General features: G+C 40.0%; 1 protein-coding gene across 2 annotated transcripts in view; it reads right to left on the bottom strand.

Moving 5' to 3' along the window:
• Nucleotides 1-18,337, bottom strand: part of stim1a (stromal interaction molecule 1a) — a 178,940-nt gene that overhangs the window by 139,542 nt on the left and 21,061 nt on the right. For both annotated transcript variants that reach the window (XM_034168378.1, XM_034168377.1), the window contains exon 3: nt 17,689-17,819. In XM_034168378.1, the coding sequence (XP_034024269.1) occupies nt 17,689-17,819 (131 nt within the window). The remainder of the gene's footprint in view (nt 1-17,688; nt 17,820-18,337) is intronic.

The raw sequence follows: 18,337 nt of genomic DNA on the forward strand, positions 1-18,337 counted from the left end.
ACCAGACGAACACGAATAGGTGGTTCATATACACTACAGAACTTGTTTTGTTTTTGGGCACCAAAACTGTTAAAAATTTTTAAAACCTCTGCATTTCCTCGTCCCTTCATGGGAAATTCTGAGGACCTTTGGGTATTTGCCAGTTTGAGAAGTGCACCACATACCTCACTTATCTTAACAGCATTAAACAAGCAGAGTGAGCAGCCACAGAAGTTCAATCTGTGGGGAACTGATCAACTGACAACAGTGAGTAATCAAGGTAAACCGGTTTGCAGTGTTTTCATAGCACCATTTTATTTCATTACTGCCTTATCAGGGCTGTGAAATGAAAATTGTGAAATCCAAGGAAAATTTGCAGGGGGTCTGGGGGGCACAGCCCCCTGAAGCCAGTGTCTAGGGCCCGTGGGGTCCCAGAAACCATGTTAATTTTGTATCTAATGATACATTTTCAGCATCTCCTGGAAAAAATCTCTCAAAAGAAGTGCACATTTAAATGATCCTAGATTCAACCTTTCATTTGAGCTGTCAATGATAATGTTGAAAAAACAGAATATGACATGGAAGTAGGACCTGGAATGATTTTCCTTTTCATTGTAAACCAAATTATACATTAACTCAGAACAATTAAACTACATGAAATTCATGAAGACTGAAAAGACTGTTAAAGCATTTCAAAAACCACAGCTAAAGCTTGTAGAATATTTTGAAAATCATGGTAAAATATCAATAACATATCTTAAAGTAAAGTAAGTTTTCACAGCCCTGCTTTATGTAGCCTGCACATTCTTCCAAATGTGCTTTCATGAGCATTAATTTCAAATAATACTTAAAAATAAATGAAGTGGGGGGGCGTATATTCAGGTCAATGTCATGATGAACATACTTTTAGATTTTTATTCACTTTAACCATTAATTCTCTTATGTTTCAGTGTCTGGTCATTGAATGTGTGCATTTTAGTGTTATCTGTTTTTGTATTTATCTTTTTTTGGAGGGTAGGAGTGGTGGCCGCCAAGCGGTTAAGCATGCTTGTTTCCAGTGCAGAAATGTTCCGGGTTCAAGCCATGCCCTCCCTCCTCCCAATTCTCCATGTCATGTGGAGTTGTATCAGAAAGGGTATCTGGCATAAAACTTGTGCTCAATTACCATGCAGATCCGCCATGGATCTCCTGTGACAACACCCCAGTAATTAGTATTTTGCAGCACGTAGTGATCAAAACTCCATGGCAGGAGCGATATTGCATTTCACTTGGATTGTACAGGTTAAATAAACTGATAAAACCAAAAGTTGCTGTTCACAAGGAGACATCTTTTCACCTGTCTCAAAGGAACACACAAATCCACACATGGACCTCTGGAAGTCTAAAAATGAGCAGTTTACCAACATATGGGAATTCTAAGCAAGTTATTAAAAAAAGTGTAGTGATGCAAATGTTTAACACAAAGCAACATTTTAAGTGTTTAACAACAAATGCTGCTCCAGAACTTTGGATCAATGCTCAGTCTGATTTTTTTTTTTTGTATTACCTAGTACATTATAATCAGATTGCTGCTTGAATGAAGGAATGTTCCTGATACAAGTCAGAGCTTGTCCAGGAAGCACAAAATGCAAAAATCAGCATTTAGAAACTAATCCTGAATGTTAAAGTCTGGTTTTGGAGAAAATCCAGGGAGGTGATGTTCTTGTGGTTAAGCGTTGGGCTTCAGGCCAGAGGATCCTCGGTTCAAAACTCAGCCAGATGGGAAAATCACTACGGTCCCTTGGACAAGGTGCTTCATCCCCTAGTTGCTCCCTGTGTGTAGTAAGTGCCTTGCATGGTGGCACCCTGACATCAGTATGTGAGTGTGTTTGTATGAATGAATTTGTGTGAATGTGAGGTATCATTGTAAGGTACTTTGAGATTCTGATGCAGATGGAAAGGCGCTATATAAATGCAGTGCATTTAATCCATGATGGGTGCAGTGAGGCGTATTAGCCTCAGGTTGGCATTTTGAGAAAGAACATCTGCCAACGTAGGACTGTTTGGACCTATAATGAAGATATAGGCCACATGGATGTTTAAATACAAGATTCTGACAAGAAGACAAGCTTTTATTTAGTAAGTAAACATCACAATGCGTAATTAAAGTTCATTAACAGACAGTGAACAGAACCTTCAGTGTGTTACAATTCCTGTTTTCCAAGTTAGAGTTTGAAACCACAGATTTTGAATTTGCATATTTGGATTAACATGATTCCCAGTCAACTTTCTCTTCTAATTTAATTGACCTAGGCCCAATCTCAATTCTCTTTCGTACACCTAACCCTTTAAAACAAGGGGTAAGGCGAAAGGGTATGCCTCTAAGCCCTATGAATTGAGACACCCCCCCCACCTTGGGGGGGGGGGGGGGGGGTGTGTGTGGAAGGAATAAACTGCCCGTCTCAAACTGCCGTCTTCACTGTTTGTCAACATGGCAACCGAAGCAAAACTTGTTGCAGTAGCCTGTTTGCTCTTTTTATTTTCACGCCTTTCTGCGTAAATGCAAAGAAATAAAAGTTGCAGATTTCTCTGACACATCGCAATCATGTCGGAGAATTTTGTGGTATTAGTAGAGCACATTTACATTTATTGACAAAGTCATTTTTATATTTGGATAAAAGCTATGTACGGCCACATCTTGAGTATTGCGTACAAGCATGGTCACCATATTTTGAAAAAGATAAATCCTTACTAGAAAAGGTGCAAAGACGTGCAACCAAATTAGTACCTGGTTTGCGAAATTTGAGTTATGAGGAGACTAAGTGAATTGGGTTTAACAACTCTTGAGAACAGAAGACTTCGGGTGACCTAATAGAAATGTACAAAATTTTACATGGTTTTGAGGCATTCGACCCCAATACTGTATTTACTAGATGAAGGTACAAGGTTGTACCTAGGCTTGCTGATTTTCACAGATCTGGCAACTTGCTTCTGACAGATTGTTTGTTGCTGTGATGCCACTCTGAACTTCACACGGTTGTATACGCTTCTTTTATTTCTGTTTAGCACTCTTCTGGTTATTAATTGTATCTACTCTGAACGTTATTTAACAACAGGCCTGTTGTGAATCGCTAGCAGTTAGCATTCACTAGCGGTTAGTATTCGCTAGCTAGGTCGACACCTACCCTCTCTGTTGTTACTTTTTATAGCTGTTTCTTTTCTACCCGTTTAACACTTCTGTTCGTTTTTCAGTTGAACTGCTGTGAACTTTAAGTAATTTTTACTCCTGTATAAAATCTTAGGAGCGGCTAGCATTTTCGCTAGCAGTTAGCTTGCGTTAGCTATTTCTGACCCTTATTTTTTAATTTCATTTTTTACACTCCTGTTAGTTAATTAACGGTTTAGTGTATTTTATAGCTTCTGCTTTTTTACCTGTTTAATACTTCTGTTAGTTTTTCAGTGTAACTGCTGTGAATTTTAATTCATTTATCTGTGTCTGTGTGAGCCTTAGGAGTGGTTAGCTTATCCATTATTGGTTAGCTCGTGTTTGCTTGGCTACATTTTTTAAATTTCTTAGTGCACAAAGTACACTACTTATTATACTTTACACCCTCCATAAATCCTGCATGAACGCAGTGGAGTTAGATGTTACGGGCACTCCAGATGAGGTTAGTGTTGGGCCGGCTAATGAGCCCATTAGCATCAGCTTAGAAAAGCCGGCTGTGGAGGACGGCTTTCGGACTGTGGCTAGGCGGAGGAAGCCCAGTAGGGCTTGGTGCCTGGTTGTGGCACCCCGATCACACTTGCCAGTGCGAACTGTGAATCAGTTCTCCCCCTTGGACTTGCCAGATGTGAATTCTCTGAGCCCATGAGTGACTTCCACTCCTGTCTCCAGGCCGAAACACCAGACTTTAGTGATAGGGGATTCTATCCCCTTCAAAGTCAGGTTACAGATGCCGGCTGACGTTAAATGTATTCCTGGGGCCAGAGCTCCCGACACTGCATCTCATCTTAGGGTGCTGACGCTGCAGAAGGGAAGAAAGATGAAGGAACATGACATGAGATATAGTCACATAGTTATTCACGTTGGCACCAATGATATCAGGATGAAGCACTCAGAGGTCACAAAAATGGACAGAGAGGACTTGTGACCTTGCCAGAAAGATGTGTCGGCATTGATTAATAGTCTCTGGTCCCCTCCCCTCCCGGGGTACTGATGAGGCGTTTAGCAGGCTGACATCATTAAATAGGAGTTGGCGCAGTTTTGTAGACAGCAAGGCTTTAGCTTTATTGATAACTGGCCTTCGCTCTGGGGCCACTGTGGCTTGCTGATGCCGGACGGCCTCCACCCTACTGGGGAAGGCGCCGCCATCTTGTCTGCGAACATAGATAGAGCTCTACAGGGAGGGTAACATTAGGAATCTACAGCAGGCCACAGAGCAGGTGATTAGAGACCCTGCAAGGCTTATGACAAATGTGGGTGTGGAATCCATTAGCTTAGCGGGAAATTTAGTGCAGAAAATCCACTATGGTGATAGTGCAGTTTATTTGCCAGGGAGGGAATTTCAACAAGTTGAGACTGTGGCCTGCTTCCGTAGTCGTGTCCATAAAAATCATAGAGGGATATGCTTTACAAACTTAATACCCATTACTATATTGGAGATGTTGAAATTGAGGATGGCCCAGTGGTTGGTCCAGCAATAGCAAAGATTTCGTGTCTGCTACCTACAATGCGCGTGGAATGTTTTAAACCCAAACCTACTTCTAGGCATCCAAAACAGTTCAACTGTCAACCCCACTGAGGTCTTTAGACTGGGTCTCATTAACATAAGATCACTGTCCTCAAAATCATTGTTGATCAATGATCTAATTATTGATCATCACTTAGATATGATTGGGCTATGTGAAACCTGGCTTAAACCTACAGCTGCCTTCTCCTTAAATGAGGCCTGCCCACCAGCATATACATTTAGTCACGTCCCTCGTGATGCGAAGCAAGGCAGGGGTGTTGCTCTTATTTATTAATCTAGGTTTAGCGTATTAGCTGTTGGGGGTTACAAATATCACTCATTTGAGCATCTGATTCTCTGCTCAGGATATTACACATTGCCAAGGTCAGAAGAATAAAAATCAGTTGTGTTACTTTGTCACTGTATATAGGCCTCCTGGCCCATATTCTGAATTCTTAGATGAATTTGGTGCGTTCATCTATAACTTGTCAACTAGTGTAGATATTCTGATCTTTGGTGACTTTAACATTCATATAAATAAGCCTTCTGATCCCCTCTGCAAATCATTTATGGAAATTGTGGATGCATTAGGATTTCGGCAATGCATTCGGGATTCGAAGCACATCAGTGGAAATACCCTGGATCTGGTTCTTGCACGTGGTATTGCTGTCACGAATATTGACATCATGCCTCTTACATCAGTGGTGTCTGATCACTCACTTATTAAGTTTACAGTTACGCTGCAGTGCTTAGTGGAACAACAACATTATATATCTTTACGGCAATGCATCAACTCCTCAACTAAGACTGAACTCGAAGCTAGACTGCCTGATGTCTTAGCTTCACATTTGACAAATACCCAGTCAGTAGACAGACTTGTGGATAGTTTAAACTCAAGTGCTCAAAGCTACACTCGACATGATTGCACCAACTGTGTTAAAACCGCGCTCCCCTAAGTCACAGTCACCTTGGTTCAATGATTATCTGCGTGAACTCAAGCATAAAGCAAGAGGTCTAGAACGGAAATGGCGTCGTTCAAAATTAGAAGTATTTCACCTTGCGTGGCGTGATGCTATCTTAGACTACAAGCATGCATTATTGGCTACAAAGCGGACTTACTACTCTGATTTGATCAACAAAAACAAGCATAACTCAAAGTTCTTGTTTGACACGGTGGCAACACTTTTGCATGGACAACCACCTGTAGTTCCCTCTCCTTTTACAGCACAAGATTTCCTGGATTACTTTGGGAAGAAAATAGAAGACATCAGGTTAAGCATATCCCGGCATGCCTTAATCCAGCCACTACACCCTGCTATTGATGTGGGCGCCACTACTGAGGTATTACCTAGATTTACAGAATTTGACAGTATCTCACTAGGCATGCTGACAAAACTCGCAATGTCAACAAAAAGCACAACCTGTTTATTTGATCCTATACCAACAAAACTGTTTAAGGACCTGTGGCCCACTCTTGTGCTGGAAATTATTAATCTTTCTTTAACTTCTGGATCTGTTCCTAAATGTTTCAAATCTGCAGTGATTAAACCATTACTTAAGAAACCTAATCTTGACCCTAGTGTACTGACAAACTATCGGCCGATATCAAATTATAATTTTTCTCTAAAATTCTGGAAAAAGTGATGTCACGGCAGCTCATAGACTATCTTACTGAGAATAATCTCTTTGAGCCACTGCAGTCTGCTTTTAGAAAATATCATTCCACAGAGACGGCGCTCACTAAAGTGGTGAATGATCTTCTGCTTACAATGGATTCGGACACCACTACGGTTCTGTTGCTGTTAGATCTCAGTGCTGCATTTGATACAGTGGATCATCATATTCTACTTGATAGGCTGGAAAATCATTTTGGGATTACTGGGAGTGCCCTTGCATGGCTGACATCATACTGGACCAGTCGTTCTCACTGTGTTTTGTACAGTAACACTACCTCTAACCTTAGTGACATGAAATTTGGGGTTCCACAGGGGTCTGTCTTAGGCCCCCAGCTTTTCTCCCTTTATATAGCACCCCTTGGGCACATATTGCGGCGTTTTGGGATTACCTTTCACTGCTATGCAGATGATACTCAGTTATACATGCCGGTAACTGCTGGTAATCTCGTTCACATAAAATCCTTAGAAGATTGCCTTGCAGCAGTGAGAAGTTGGATGTCTAGAAACTTCCTACTTTTAAACTCTGATAAGACTGAAATGATGGTTCTTGGTCCAGTGAAACATCTGCATCAATTTGACCAGTTAATGCTCAGCCTCAGCTTGTGTGTCATACATCACACTGACAAAGTGAGGTACCTTGGGGTAATTTTTGATCCTTCGTTGTCCTTTGGCCTCCACATCAGAAATATTACTAGGACTGCTTTCTTCCACCTGCGAAATATAGCGAAGATTCGTCCCATCCTGTCTATGGATGATGCTGAGACCCTGATCCATGCATTTATCTCTTCTAGATTGGACTACTGCAATGTTCTATTTTCTGGTTTACCGCAATCTAGCATTAGGGGTCTCCAACTGGTTCAAAATGCTGCAGCCAGACGTTTGACATGAAGCAGAAAGTTCGACCACATTACACCCATTTTGGCATCCCTTCACTGGCTTCCTGTCCCAGTGAGATCAGATTTTAAGGTTCTGCTACCAACCTATAAAATTATTCATGGACTGGCACCCTCCTACCTAGCTGACCTAATTAAACCTTACGTAATGGCCCGGGCTTTACGTTCTCAGGGTGCAGGACTACTTTGTGTCCCTAAGGTGAATAAGAAGTCTGCAGGTCACAGAGCTTTCTCTTATCGTGCCCCTGTTCTGTGGAATGATCTCCCTGCGTCAATAAAACAGTCAGATTCTGTGGAGACTTTCAAGTCCAGACTTAAGATGCACTTATTTTCCCTTTCATATGTCTAGCGTACTGGTACAGTTTTGTTTACGCTTTTTACTCTTTTAATTAATTTTATTAGTAATTGGAGCGGGCTGCGGCCTCAACTTTACCTAAATTCTGGGTCTTTTAGTGAAGTTTAGGGCTGGTGGCCGGCGATCACCTTAGTATTTCTCTGTTTTTCTTGTTGTTTAATGCTGACAAATTATACACTATTTGTCTTTCTGATGCCTGATTCTGTTTTTTTCTCTCTGTTTAAGGTGCAACTCCATCCAGAGATGGGAGTTGTGTTCGTGTTGGCGATCCTCCTGTCCTGTGCGCCAATAGCATTTCTTGTATATTCGTCCGTGAATTGTTCTGTGAATTGTTCTGTAATTTATGTCTGCAGCATGGCCCAAGCAGAGGGTCACCCCTTTGATTCTGGTCTGCTTGAGGTTTCTTCCTCAGAGGGAGTTTTTCCCTTACCACTGTTGCTCTGGGGGTTGGTAAGGTTAGACGTTACCTGTATGAAGCGCTTTGAGGCAACTGTTTTGATTTGGCGCTATATAAATGAAAATAAATTGAAATGAACTCACTGTTGAGGTGAAAAGATCACGTCTTAATATTAGGATGTTTAGTTTTAGTAATAGAGTTGTATGTTTGTGGAACAGCCTCCCTGAGCACATAGTACTCTCACCTGATGTAAATTCCTTCAGAAACAATTATGACAGATATACCATCTCAATCTAAACGTTATTTCAATTCTAAGATTATTTGATGCTCGATGTGTGCTTTTATTTAATCTCTTAATCATAACAATGTCACTGATGTGACTTTAAATCTGTTCTTACAAGTGTTAAATTTTGTATCACTTTAATGTACTGATGTGTGCTTTTATTATACTTTGTATATGCGTATTTATACACATAATCAAATGAATTATGAATTAATAATTAATTTAATTAATTCATAATGATTAATAGTATTAATTAATTAATTAGTAATTAATGTTAATACTGATAAGTCATTAATAACAGCAATAATATTGTTAATCATTAATTGATTGATTAGTAGTTAATTCATGACTTAGTAATTAAAATAAACACTTGAAATATATCTGTGTGGAATGAATGTATACATTATACAAGTTTCACTTTTTGAATGGAATTACTGAAATAAAGTCAACTTTTTCATGATATTCTAATTATATGACCAGCACCTGTATGTATGTTATGGGCTGCATCTAGTTCTGTTAACCTTATATTTCTTTTTCAAATTCTCCCATTTTTTGCATCTAGCCCTAATTCCTTTAGAAATTTCCTTGACAAATAATAGCAGTTTATTAAGGACATCAGGTTATGTGTGTGTATATATTTTCCAACTTACTCCCATTGGTGAAACTTCTCATTTTCTGCCTGAAAGCTTATTAGGAGATGAGTGTGTTCAGGGCTCCCTGTTTGTTTACAAAATACACACGTTGCAGACCTTGAAATCCAACAGCAGGAATCGCTATTATCCAAAGATTTATGAACATACAAATTAACATGCTTATCCTTTATCATGATTTTCTTCATTGTGAGAAATAAAAGTGTCTTATTGTAGCGTTCATGTGTATGTGCATTATAACGCCTCAGCGCACGAGCGAAGTTATGATATTCTTCAGAACGACAATATGCGCAACATGTACCCAGCAGCACAGATGTTTCTGTCATAGGAAACTGCCTGCAAAGGTTTTTGGCAAGTTATAACTTTCGAAACAGCGTAATTTGTAATGAAAGCGGCTTTCATTTGTGCGGCTCTGGGCGCCATGTTTGTTTCTATGGAGGCAGTGTTAAGCTCCTCCTACCCCTCCAAACGTAGTGTACATCCAGATTCACTGCATTTGGAGGGGTTTGTAGCCCTCCGCCTTGCTCCAAAAAGAGAACTGAGAAACCCCGCTGTCTCTCATGTCCGTGCAAAACGAAGGGCTAAGGGGTCAAGTGTGACTCAATGCAGGAGTTCGACTTCATATGTACATGATCCATATCTTAATTTTTTGTGGGGGTATTACAGCGCCAAATACAAGCTTGGCATACACACTACACATGCTTTCAGTGGTTTCATGTGGACGGAGATATTTCTTGAAATGGTGCCTTGTTTACAGAACACTTTTTGAAAACGACAAAGAAAGAGATTGTATATGGAAAGTTCCATTTTTGTGTGGACAGCAAAAGAGGACAAAATGAGGTTCAGCTCCCATTTGTTCCTCCAAGCAAGAACCAAACTGAAAGGTCCACTGGCAGCCCCCAGGATTAATGCAATCATGTTTAAAATTGTGTTCTAGTTATCCACGGACAGAAACCACTGTAAGGTTCAATCATACTTATTCCTACCATCTTTTTTTTTTTTAATAACAGTTTTAAACTGATTTTATTAAAATAGGTGCAATTTTATTTGTGTCATTGATGAAGTTGTTTGAAAGATGAAATGCAATGAGTTTGAGTAAAACAAGCTGTGTGTAAACATTTTTGCTGTTATACAGCTGGATTAGTTTAGTTTAATTTTATGTTATGGGACCTTGGAAAATGGTCTTTGTTTAGTCACAAAATAAAGTTTCAAAACCTGTTGTAAATCTCACCACAATTAGAAGCCAAATATCTACATCGCCAACGTTCACAACTCTTGTGGGGACACAGGAGCCACACCTGAGTGAGGTGTGGTCTGTAAGTCTTCCCAGGTTGACTGGTAGTAATCTTTCTGCGATATTTTAGGGGTTTGTTGAGAAGGCCAGGGGTTTTAGTTCCCTTTAATGCAACTGATCTGTGTTCGGACTAAAGACCTTAGTGAACCTTTGTGTAAATAATCTGTGATAAATTGATTTTATTAAAAATCAGCCCTTCGGCTGCTCCCTTGTTTGCACTCGGGGTCGCCACAGCAAATCCAAGGTGGATCTGCATGTTGAATTGGCACAAGTTTTACGCCGGATGCCCTTCCTGACGCAACTCCACATTACATGGAGAAATGTGGCAGGGGTGGGATTTGAACCCGGAACCTTCTGAACTGAAACCAAGCGCATTAACCACTTGGCCACCACCCCTGCTATTGACTTTAACTGAGTATCACTGAAAAATAAACAGTGGTGCTTAATGTTGCTTTCATTTAGTCACATTTTGTTTATTGTTAAAACAAAGATTTCTTTAAAAAAAAAATACAAAAATCACAATCCCAGCACCACAAGATTCCACATGTAAAGACTGATAACCTACTGAATGAAGTCTAATTTTAATCATAAGGAATTCAACATTAATAAACTAATTAATTATAACTGAACTGGAAAAAAAGCCTGCTGCACTTAAAAAGCAGTCGTTTTGTGCATTCTATTTTCACATTTGGAGCAATTACTGTTGGGAGAACTCACAGCTCACACTTAACTGTTAGGTTTACAGGAACACCAAGCACCTTTACTAAAAGAAGAGCTTGTCACAGTGGTGCTACTACTTAGGCGTGACCTGAAATCCGTGCCACAGATTAGCTGAGCTAACATGAGCTTCAAAGGAAGACTCTTCAGGCAACAAGATAAATTTAACCCCAAGCGTTAAGATCTAAGTACTAAAAGTAGCTCTCTTTCAGCCTATGGCAATAATTAATATATTGACTTATTGTTCAATATAAAGATGAACAATCATTTTTCTGGCCTCAATTCATTGCACTTTACATGCATGTTTGTTTGCCAAAAATCAACATTTCAGCAAATTGCACTGCTTCTGTTCCTTTCCTCTCCTGCTACCTGCAGGAGGCACTCATTCAGCAGAGAGCCAGACAGCTAAAGCTGAGTGACTGCATTATTCCATCCAGAAAGTTTGGAAGAATAAAGGGAACTGGTTAATTTACCTTTTTCTTCCAAAATGAGGCCAAAAGCCAAACCATGCCAATTCACATTTGTGTTGAATCCCTGTGCCCGTATGACATCACTCTGTGCTGCATGCAATTTTAGGCAGACAAAATAGGTTGGTTCCCCAATAGCAATGCTGCGTACAATGATTTTAAATCTGTACAGATGAGCTGCACAGCAAATTCATCCAAAGCAAATGATTGATGTAATCCAATTTAAAAATGTTTAATGATAAAAGAAAGCGGGCTTCGTGGTTAACACTGTTGCCTCACAGCAAGAAGGTTGTGATTCCCACCTGGGGCCTTTCTGTGTGGAGTTTGCATGTTCTCCCCGTGTTTGTGTGGGTTCCTTCTCGGTGCTCCGGCTTCCCCCGACATCCAAAAACATGCGTTATGTGAACTGGAAATTTTAAGTTGACTGTAGGTGCGTAAACGTTTGTCTACATGTGGCCCTGTTTTAGACTGGCTTCCTGTCCAGGGTGTTCCCTTGCCTTATGCCCCATGACTGCTGGGACAGGCTCCGGCTCCAGCCCCCAACCCCTAACTGTAGTAAGCGGGTACAGAATATGGATGGATGGATGGATGAGTAAAAGAAAGCTTACATTTCCACACTGTTTCATGGTGTTCTAATGCCTGACAGAGGTGAGCTCAGTGCCTCACTGGTTTAATTACTGAACAAATGCTATATCTACCCAAAATGTATGTTTTTAACTTTTTAAATGTTTATTACCAATGCATAACATCAAATCACTTGAAATTTAACAAAATAATGAACTCTGCATCATATTTAACTTTTACTTAAATTGGCTGTAGTTGTGGTTCTTATAATGGTAATGTTGAATTATTCAATGATATTAAATATTCTCAACAGAACAGTTGGCGGGACATTAATGATCTCAAGTCATCCAATATACATGTGACTGTCTACTGGTAATTATTGAATGATGAACTGGAATAGTGGTCCCTCGCGGGTTATTTTTAGAACGTAACTCCTGCGATAAACGAAATCTGCGAAGTAGTCAGCGCTATTTTTTGCAATTATTATCGATGTTTTAAGGCTGTAAAACCCCTCACTACACACTTTATACACTTTTCTCAAACAGGCATAAACATTTTCTCACCTTTCTCCTGTGTAAACACTCTTTTCTTCTGGGTGAGAAGATTATAAACAGACACACGCAGAACTCTCCCTTCAATCACTGCCTCCGGAGGAACTGATGCGGGACCCGCAAAGAATCCAAGTCCTCTCTCGGTGACCACGGAGCTCTGCGGCTGCGGTCAACATCTGCATCAAAACAGCGAGCGTAGTCTCTGGACCTGTTGACAGATTTGGCGCAGCTCCGCAGACTCAGTAAGCGCATCGGAGGCAGTGAGAGCAATCGCAGTGACGCCGACTGGTGCTGCAACCGGCCCGCCTGATAAGGACGCAGAACACAATGCGCTGTTTAAAAAAAAAAAAAAAAAGCATGCAAAATTGCACTAAAGAAAATCCGCGAAACTGCGAGGCCACGAAAGGTGAACCGCGTTATAGCGAGGGACCACTGTATTCCAAAAACAGCAGATTGCACACTGGACAGACTCCAATAAAATCCAGTCTTTCATACAACAAAACAGAGCCGTCACAAACACTCAGGGCAAAAAATTAGCATATGCGACTTTCTTCTCCTTCTTAAGTAGTATAAATAAGTAGGGGTGTGAATGTTTCAGCATATCATGATTCGATTCCAATTTATGGGGTCATGATTTGATTCAAAATGATTTTTGATGACCAAAAAAAAAAAAAAAATTCAATACAAAGAGCTGCTATTTTCAGAATCTACTCAAGTGTTCTTAAGTGTGGCAAATTATTCCATGAAAGCAAAGTTTGTCTAAGATTATGTAGGTTTATATTTGAAAAAGGCAACAAAAGCAAATCTATGAATAAGGTATTCATTTTCCACTATGCTGTTGGGGCGCTGGTCCATTTAAATTAAACTGCTGATGTATCGACAGAGTTCTTGCCAGTGCAGTTGAGCATAGGGGGCTCTGATGCTGTGATATGGATCCGCTATGCTGTGATTTGGATCCCCTATGCTGTGATTTATTAACCAGCATAAGGGGGGCTTTTCTGCTTTTTCTTCTTTTTTTTTTTAAGAATATGTTGCATGCAATTTAACATCCCAGTTAGCAACATAAAGTGGCCATCAAAATGCAGGAAATAGTACTTCAAAGGGTTATAAATTTCTAAATTTTCTTGGTGGGGGGGATGCCCCTGGACCCTCCTCTAATACTCACGCCTGCAACGTTTGTCACATGGCTATTCCCCACTAAGTTCCTCTATATACTGTTTAAAAAAAAAATAAAAAATTCTGGTGAGAACCCTGATCTAGTTATTCATTTTGCACATTCAGAATTGGCTGTAAGTTTGTTAAAGTGATGTGTGTGTGTGTGTTGGTCAGCTTCTGGTGTTGCCCTTGCAGCTGTTCAAATTCTTTCAACATGGGGTGATGATGTGCTAAATGCGTCCAACTATTTGTGTGTTTTCTAAAATGCTTGACCTTCATTTTGTTCACCTTGCATAATGCATTGGTCATATGAAGCTCCTTGTAGAATTCAAGTTTCTTAAAGAGTGGTCCATGGACCACTGGTGGTTTGTGAGTAACCCCAAGTGATTCGCGAGTATATCGGTAAAACATCACATTTTAAACTGATACCATTATTTGGCAGCACGGTGGATTAGTGCTTAGCACTGTTTTCTCATAGCAAGAAGGTTATGGGATCGATTCCCACCTGTGGCCTTTCTGTGTGGTGTTGGCATGTTCTTCCCGTGTTTGCATGGGTTCCCTCCCACTTCCGAAGACATGCAGGTTAGATGAATAGAAACTTTAATTGTCCAGGTCTCCCTTGTTAAAACAGGTTCAATCTTAACGGGACTACCTGGTTAAATTAAAAATCTATATTCTCATTGAAAAGTGTTTCTCAAACTATTTAAAAATTACTCCAAGTCTAACAGTAACAAAAGGTGTGGTTGGACATTTACATACACTCATGGGCATGAATGTCATGTTCATTTGGGCTTTTAGTGATGTCTGAAATGTTCAGTTGCCAGGGTAGAATGGCTGTGCAGCATACATCATTAATGACTTATTAAAAAAAACAAACAAGAACTGAGTGCACAAGTTTGAATTTTTATTTTGGATTTTCTCTAATCCACATTGGGTCATAATTACAGGTTCAAATATATACCATATCTTTCAGACTACAAGTCGCACTTTTAGTCTTTTTTTTTTTTTTTTTTACCTCCGCCAAGGAGGTTATGTTTTTGGTTGCGTTTGTTTGTTTGTCTGTCTGTCAGCAGGATAACTCAAAAAGTTTTGAACGGATTTTGATGAAATTTTGTGGAGTGGTTGGAAATGACAAGAGGAACAAGTGATTAAATTTTAGTGGTGATCCGGATCAAGATCCGGCTCCCGATGCCATAGACATGCTAACGCGTTAGCATGTCTATGGCATTTTCAATGTTAAAAGTTAGCATTAAGCAGTTCCAGCTGTCATCACATTCGGGTGCATTTGTTTTCAAATTGTAATATTTCTTAAATTTATTTTGTTTATATATTAATAATCTAATGATTATTATATACAATTTTAGAGAAAGAGACAAAAAGAAATAGATCACTGTGCCAAGGAGGGAATCTCTTTAGGGTCAGTGACCCTATGGCCTTGTTTAGAGAAGTGTTTCACAAATGTTAAAAAAAATTCATATATTTGCAGTTTAGTTGAATAATAAATTGAATTTTTTCTCTTATTTGTTTTTGTCTATAAGCACATGCAATATCAATATCAGTGCTCAGATGACAGTAGCTTCTGGGAAAGGTGCAAGTTGCAATAAACTGTGATGCCAAGCGCTAAGGATACATGCTATCCAGTCACAGCAGATGGATAGTTTATTTCAAATCACTATTCATGCAGTATGACTACTACGATTCTCTCAAATCTGGTTCAGTACACACATCCAGAATCATGGGGAAGACTGCTGACTGAGTTGCCCAGAAGACAACAGACTTAATCAAATATTTATTTCATGCAATAAAATGCAAAATAATTATTTAAAAATCATACAATGTGATTTTCTGATTTTTTTTTTTTTTTAGATTCTGTTTCTCACAGTTGAAGTGTACCTACAACAAAAAAAATTACAGAATATATACACACACACACACACACACACACACACACACACACACACACACACACACACACACACACAGTAAAACTCCAAGTCAGCGAAACGTTAAACAGGGCACTTTAAACTTTGAAAGAAAATACTTTGTGATAATTTCTCAATGGTTTTCTTATTCCTTAAGTAATCTGCAAGACACTAAACCTGTGCCATAAACAAGACCCTCCTATGGTGGCCTAACACCTCAACCTCATTTTGAGCCAGGAAAAATTATTCAAGTTCAAGACTGTTTTGAATATTCCATTCTCTTCACAAGCTGTCTTCATTTCCTCTTCTCTGTTGAGTTTGCAAGTCTTCAAGAGGCTCATCAACTATATGGTGGAAATGTAAAGGTGCCTTGACACTTGCACGCATTTTGGCTCCACACTCTCACGCACTTCATAGTGACAATGCCAAGCAGCACTTTGTGCTTCTGGATGGTTCATATATAAAATAATTATTTTGTAGTGGATTAATCATTTTCTGTCAGAGTTTGGCTGTTGAAAACACCTCTAATCGCTTCTGGAATAAGACCGTTCCAGCTGCCGCTCCCCCCCCCCTCTTTCCTGTTCTTCATGAGGTGGAGAATGCATTTGGAACAATAAAAAGGTAATGATTTGTAATATTTATATTGTAATAGCTTGGTAAAACAGCTGCTTGTTCATTCCTTCTTATAGGTATCTGTAAAATTATGTTTATGATAGATTTATCTCATTATAATCATTCAGATGAGCTGCGCTGTGATGCGCTGACGCAATCACAGTGTTTTTGCTTTCACAATGTTCACGTGAAGTTCACATAATTAATGCATGACAGACATTTTGAACATTTCAAAATTTTGTTTGTGCACTTGCACGAAGCTGCGCAGGTTTACAACGGTTTACGGTGAGTTTACTCTCCTGCACAGCAGAGTGTGTGCAAGTGCGCGGATCAGCGTGAGTGCAAGTGCACGGATCAAAGTTGTGCAAGTATCAAGGCACAGCTCTCATAGCTGAGACCACCACGGGTGACTCACAGTGATAAAGTCAGTGATGACCTACCCAATTCCTGCTCCATCAGGACCTAAAACTGACTCTTAAGCACTGCCATTGTTCCTTGTATAATGTCCTGATGATTTTGTTCATATGCTTCCACTGCTCACTGAATTGCAGTTGCTAAGATTTCATTAAATGAGTTGTCTAGCTGAACAAGTGTAATTTTGTTGCTTCTTCCTCACAATGGCTGGTCCCCACCGGAACTAACACAGAAAAGGAAGCAGGCACACATTGGCAAAATCTGCCCAGTGACGTCACATACAGGAAGTGGGGACACTTATTTATTTTTTGCTGCTCTGCTTTACCTTTGTGTGTCAGTGAAAAACACTTGGGCTAAAAACTATTTATGAACAGAATTTTATGGGGCAAAAAAATAAGCATGCATAAAAATGAGTACAGTGGAGGAGGGAACCAGCCAAATAACTTGCATCTGCATGAAGTGCTCAGTGGAAAGAGCACTCAGTCACTGAAACTGAGTAAGTTTCTGCTGATTTCCGGCCTCCCTCATAGAGGAAGCGGGAACCAGCCAGCTACCTCACAGAGGTTTGAAACACATACCGGCACAGCTGCCAATCAAGTAACACAACAGCAAGAATGTGTGTCTCAGCTCTGCAATGCTGCAGCTGCACAGCCAGTCATGCATCATTTCATCATAGTCTGTCAGAGATGACAGTAAAACAGTATGCACTGTTACTGCAATTAAGTGGAAACAACATGGATATGACAAACTGTACATTTCACTCAACACATTTTCACAAATATACTCATATCACTGTCAAAATGTGCATTAGTGACTGAAATGGGGATAATCATTACTTCGTTAGCACCAGAAGCACAAACTTTTAAGTGCTGACAAAATCCTGTTTACCAAAACAAGTTAAAGGCATTAAAAAGGTGTGATGAACAATCATGACAACTCAGATGAGTTATTACAGCAATGTGAGAAAAAAAAAACATCAACACCACCATGTGACAAAACAAAAAACAACATTGCTTTAATGTAGAAACAGCATAATGGGCTGGTAATTACCTCATCTGTCTCCACCACGTCAACACTGCCATCTGCATCATCATCCATCCTCTTGTGGATACTACGAATTGCCTCAAAGCTGAGAATGGCATTGTCGTCCATGCACAGCGGTGTGTCGATGAAACAAAAATCTAAGAGAGAAAACAGTGATGAGGCATCAGTTCATAACTTGGCGGTTCAGAAATAGAAATGTCAGTCGTATATACTTCATTCTTGGCATTTCCTCTGCCCTATGCGGGTCTGTTTGGGTTCAAGCTTTAAAATTCAAGTCAGTTAAGCCCCGGTCACAAATAGCAAGAATGTGCAGGAACCAGCTCGACACAGCAAACATTGCCATAATCCGACGCAGTCGAGAGGAAAAGAAGCGTGGTCAGCAGTGTCAGAACGGATTCAGATTACCTCATCTACATCTGCTTGTTGGCATCTAAAGCGCATGTAGACAACAGGTAGATGATACAGACTGCTGTCAGACAGCCATAAAAGGCACTGGAGACTGCCAGATGTCCAAACGTCTAGCTGGCAAACACGGGACCAGAGTGGAAGGGAGTGCTGTGTTCCTCCCTTTGCAAGTCCCTGCCGGTGTTATGTCAAGATGAGGTGCGTCGTCGAGATGAGGTTCCTCGCGTAACTGCATATGTGTGCACTGAAA

The sequence above is a fragment of the Thalassophryne amazonica genome, chromosome 4, assembly GCF_902500255.1.
Source record: "Thalassophryne amazonica chromosome 4, fThaAma1.1, whole genome shotgun sequence".
NCBI lineage: Eukaryota > Metazoa > Chordata > Actinopteri > Batrachoidiformes > Batrachoididae > Thalassophryne > Thalassophryne amazonica.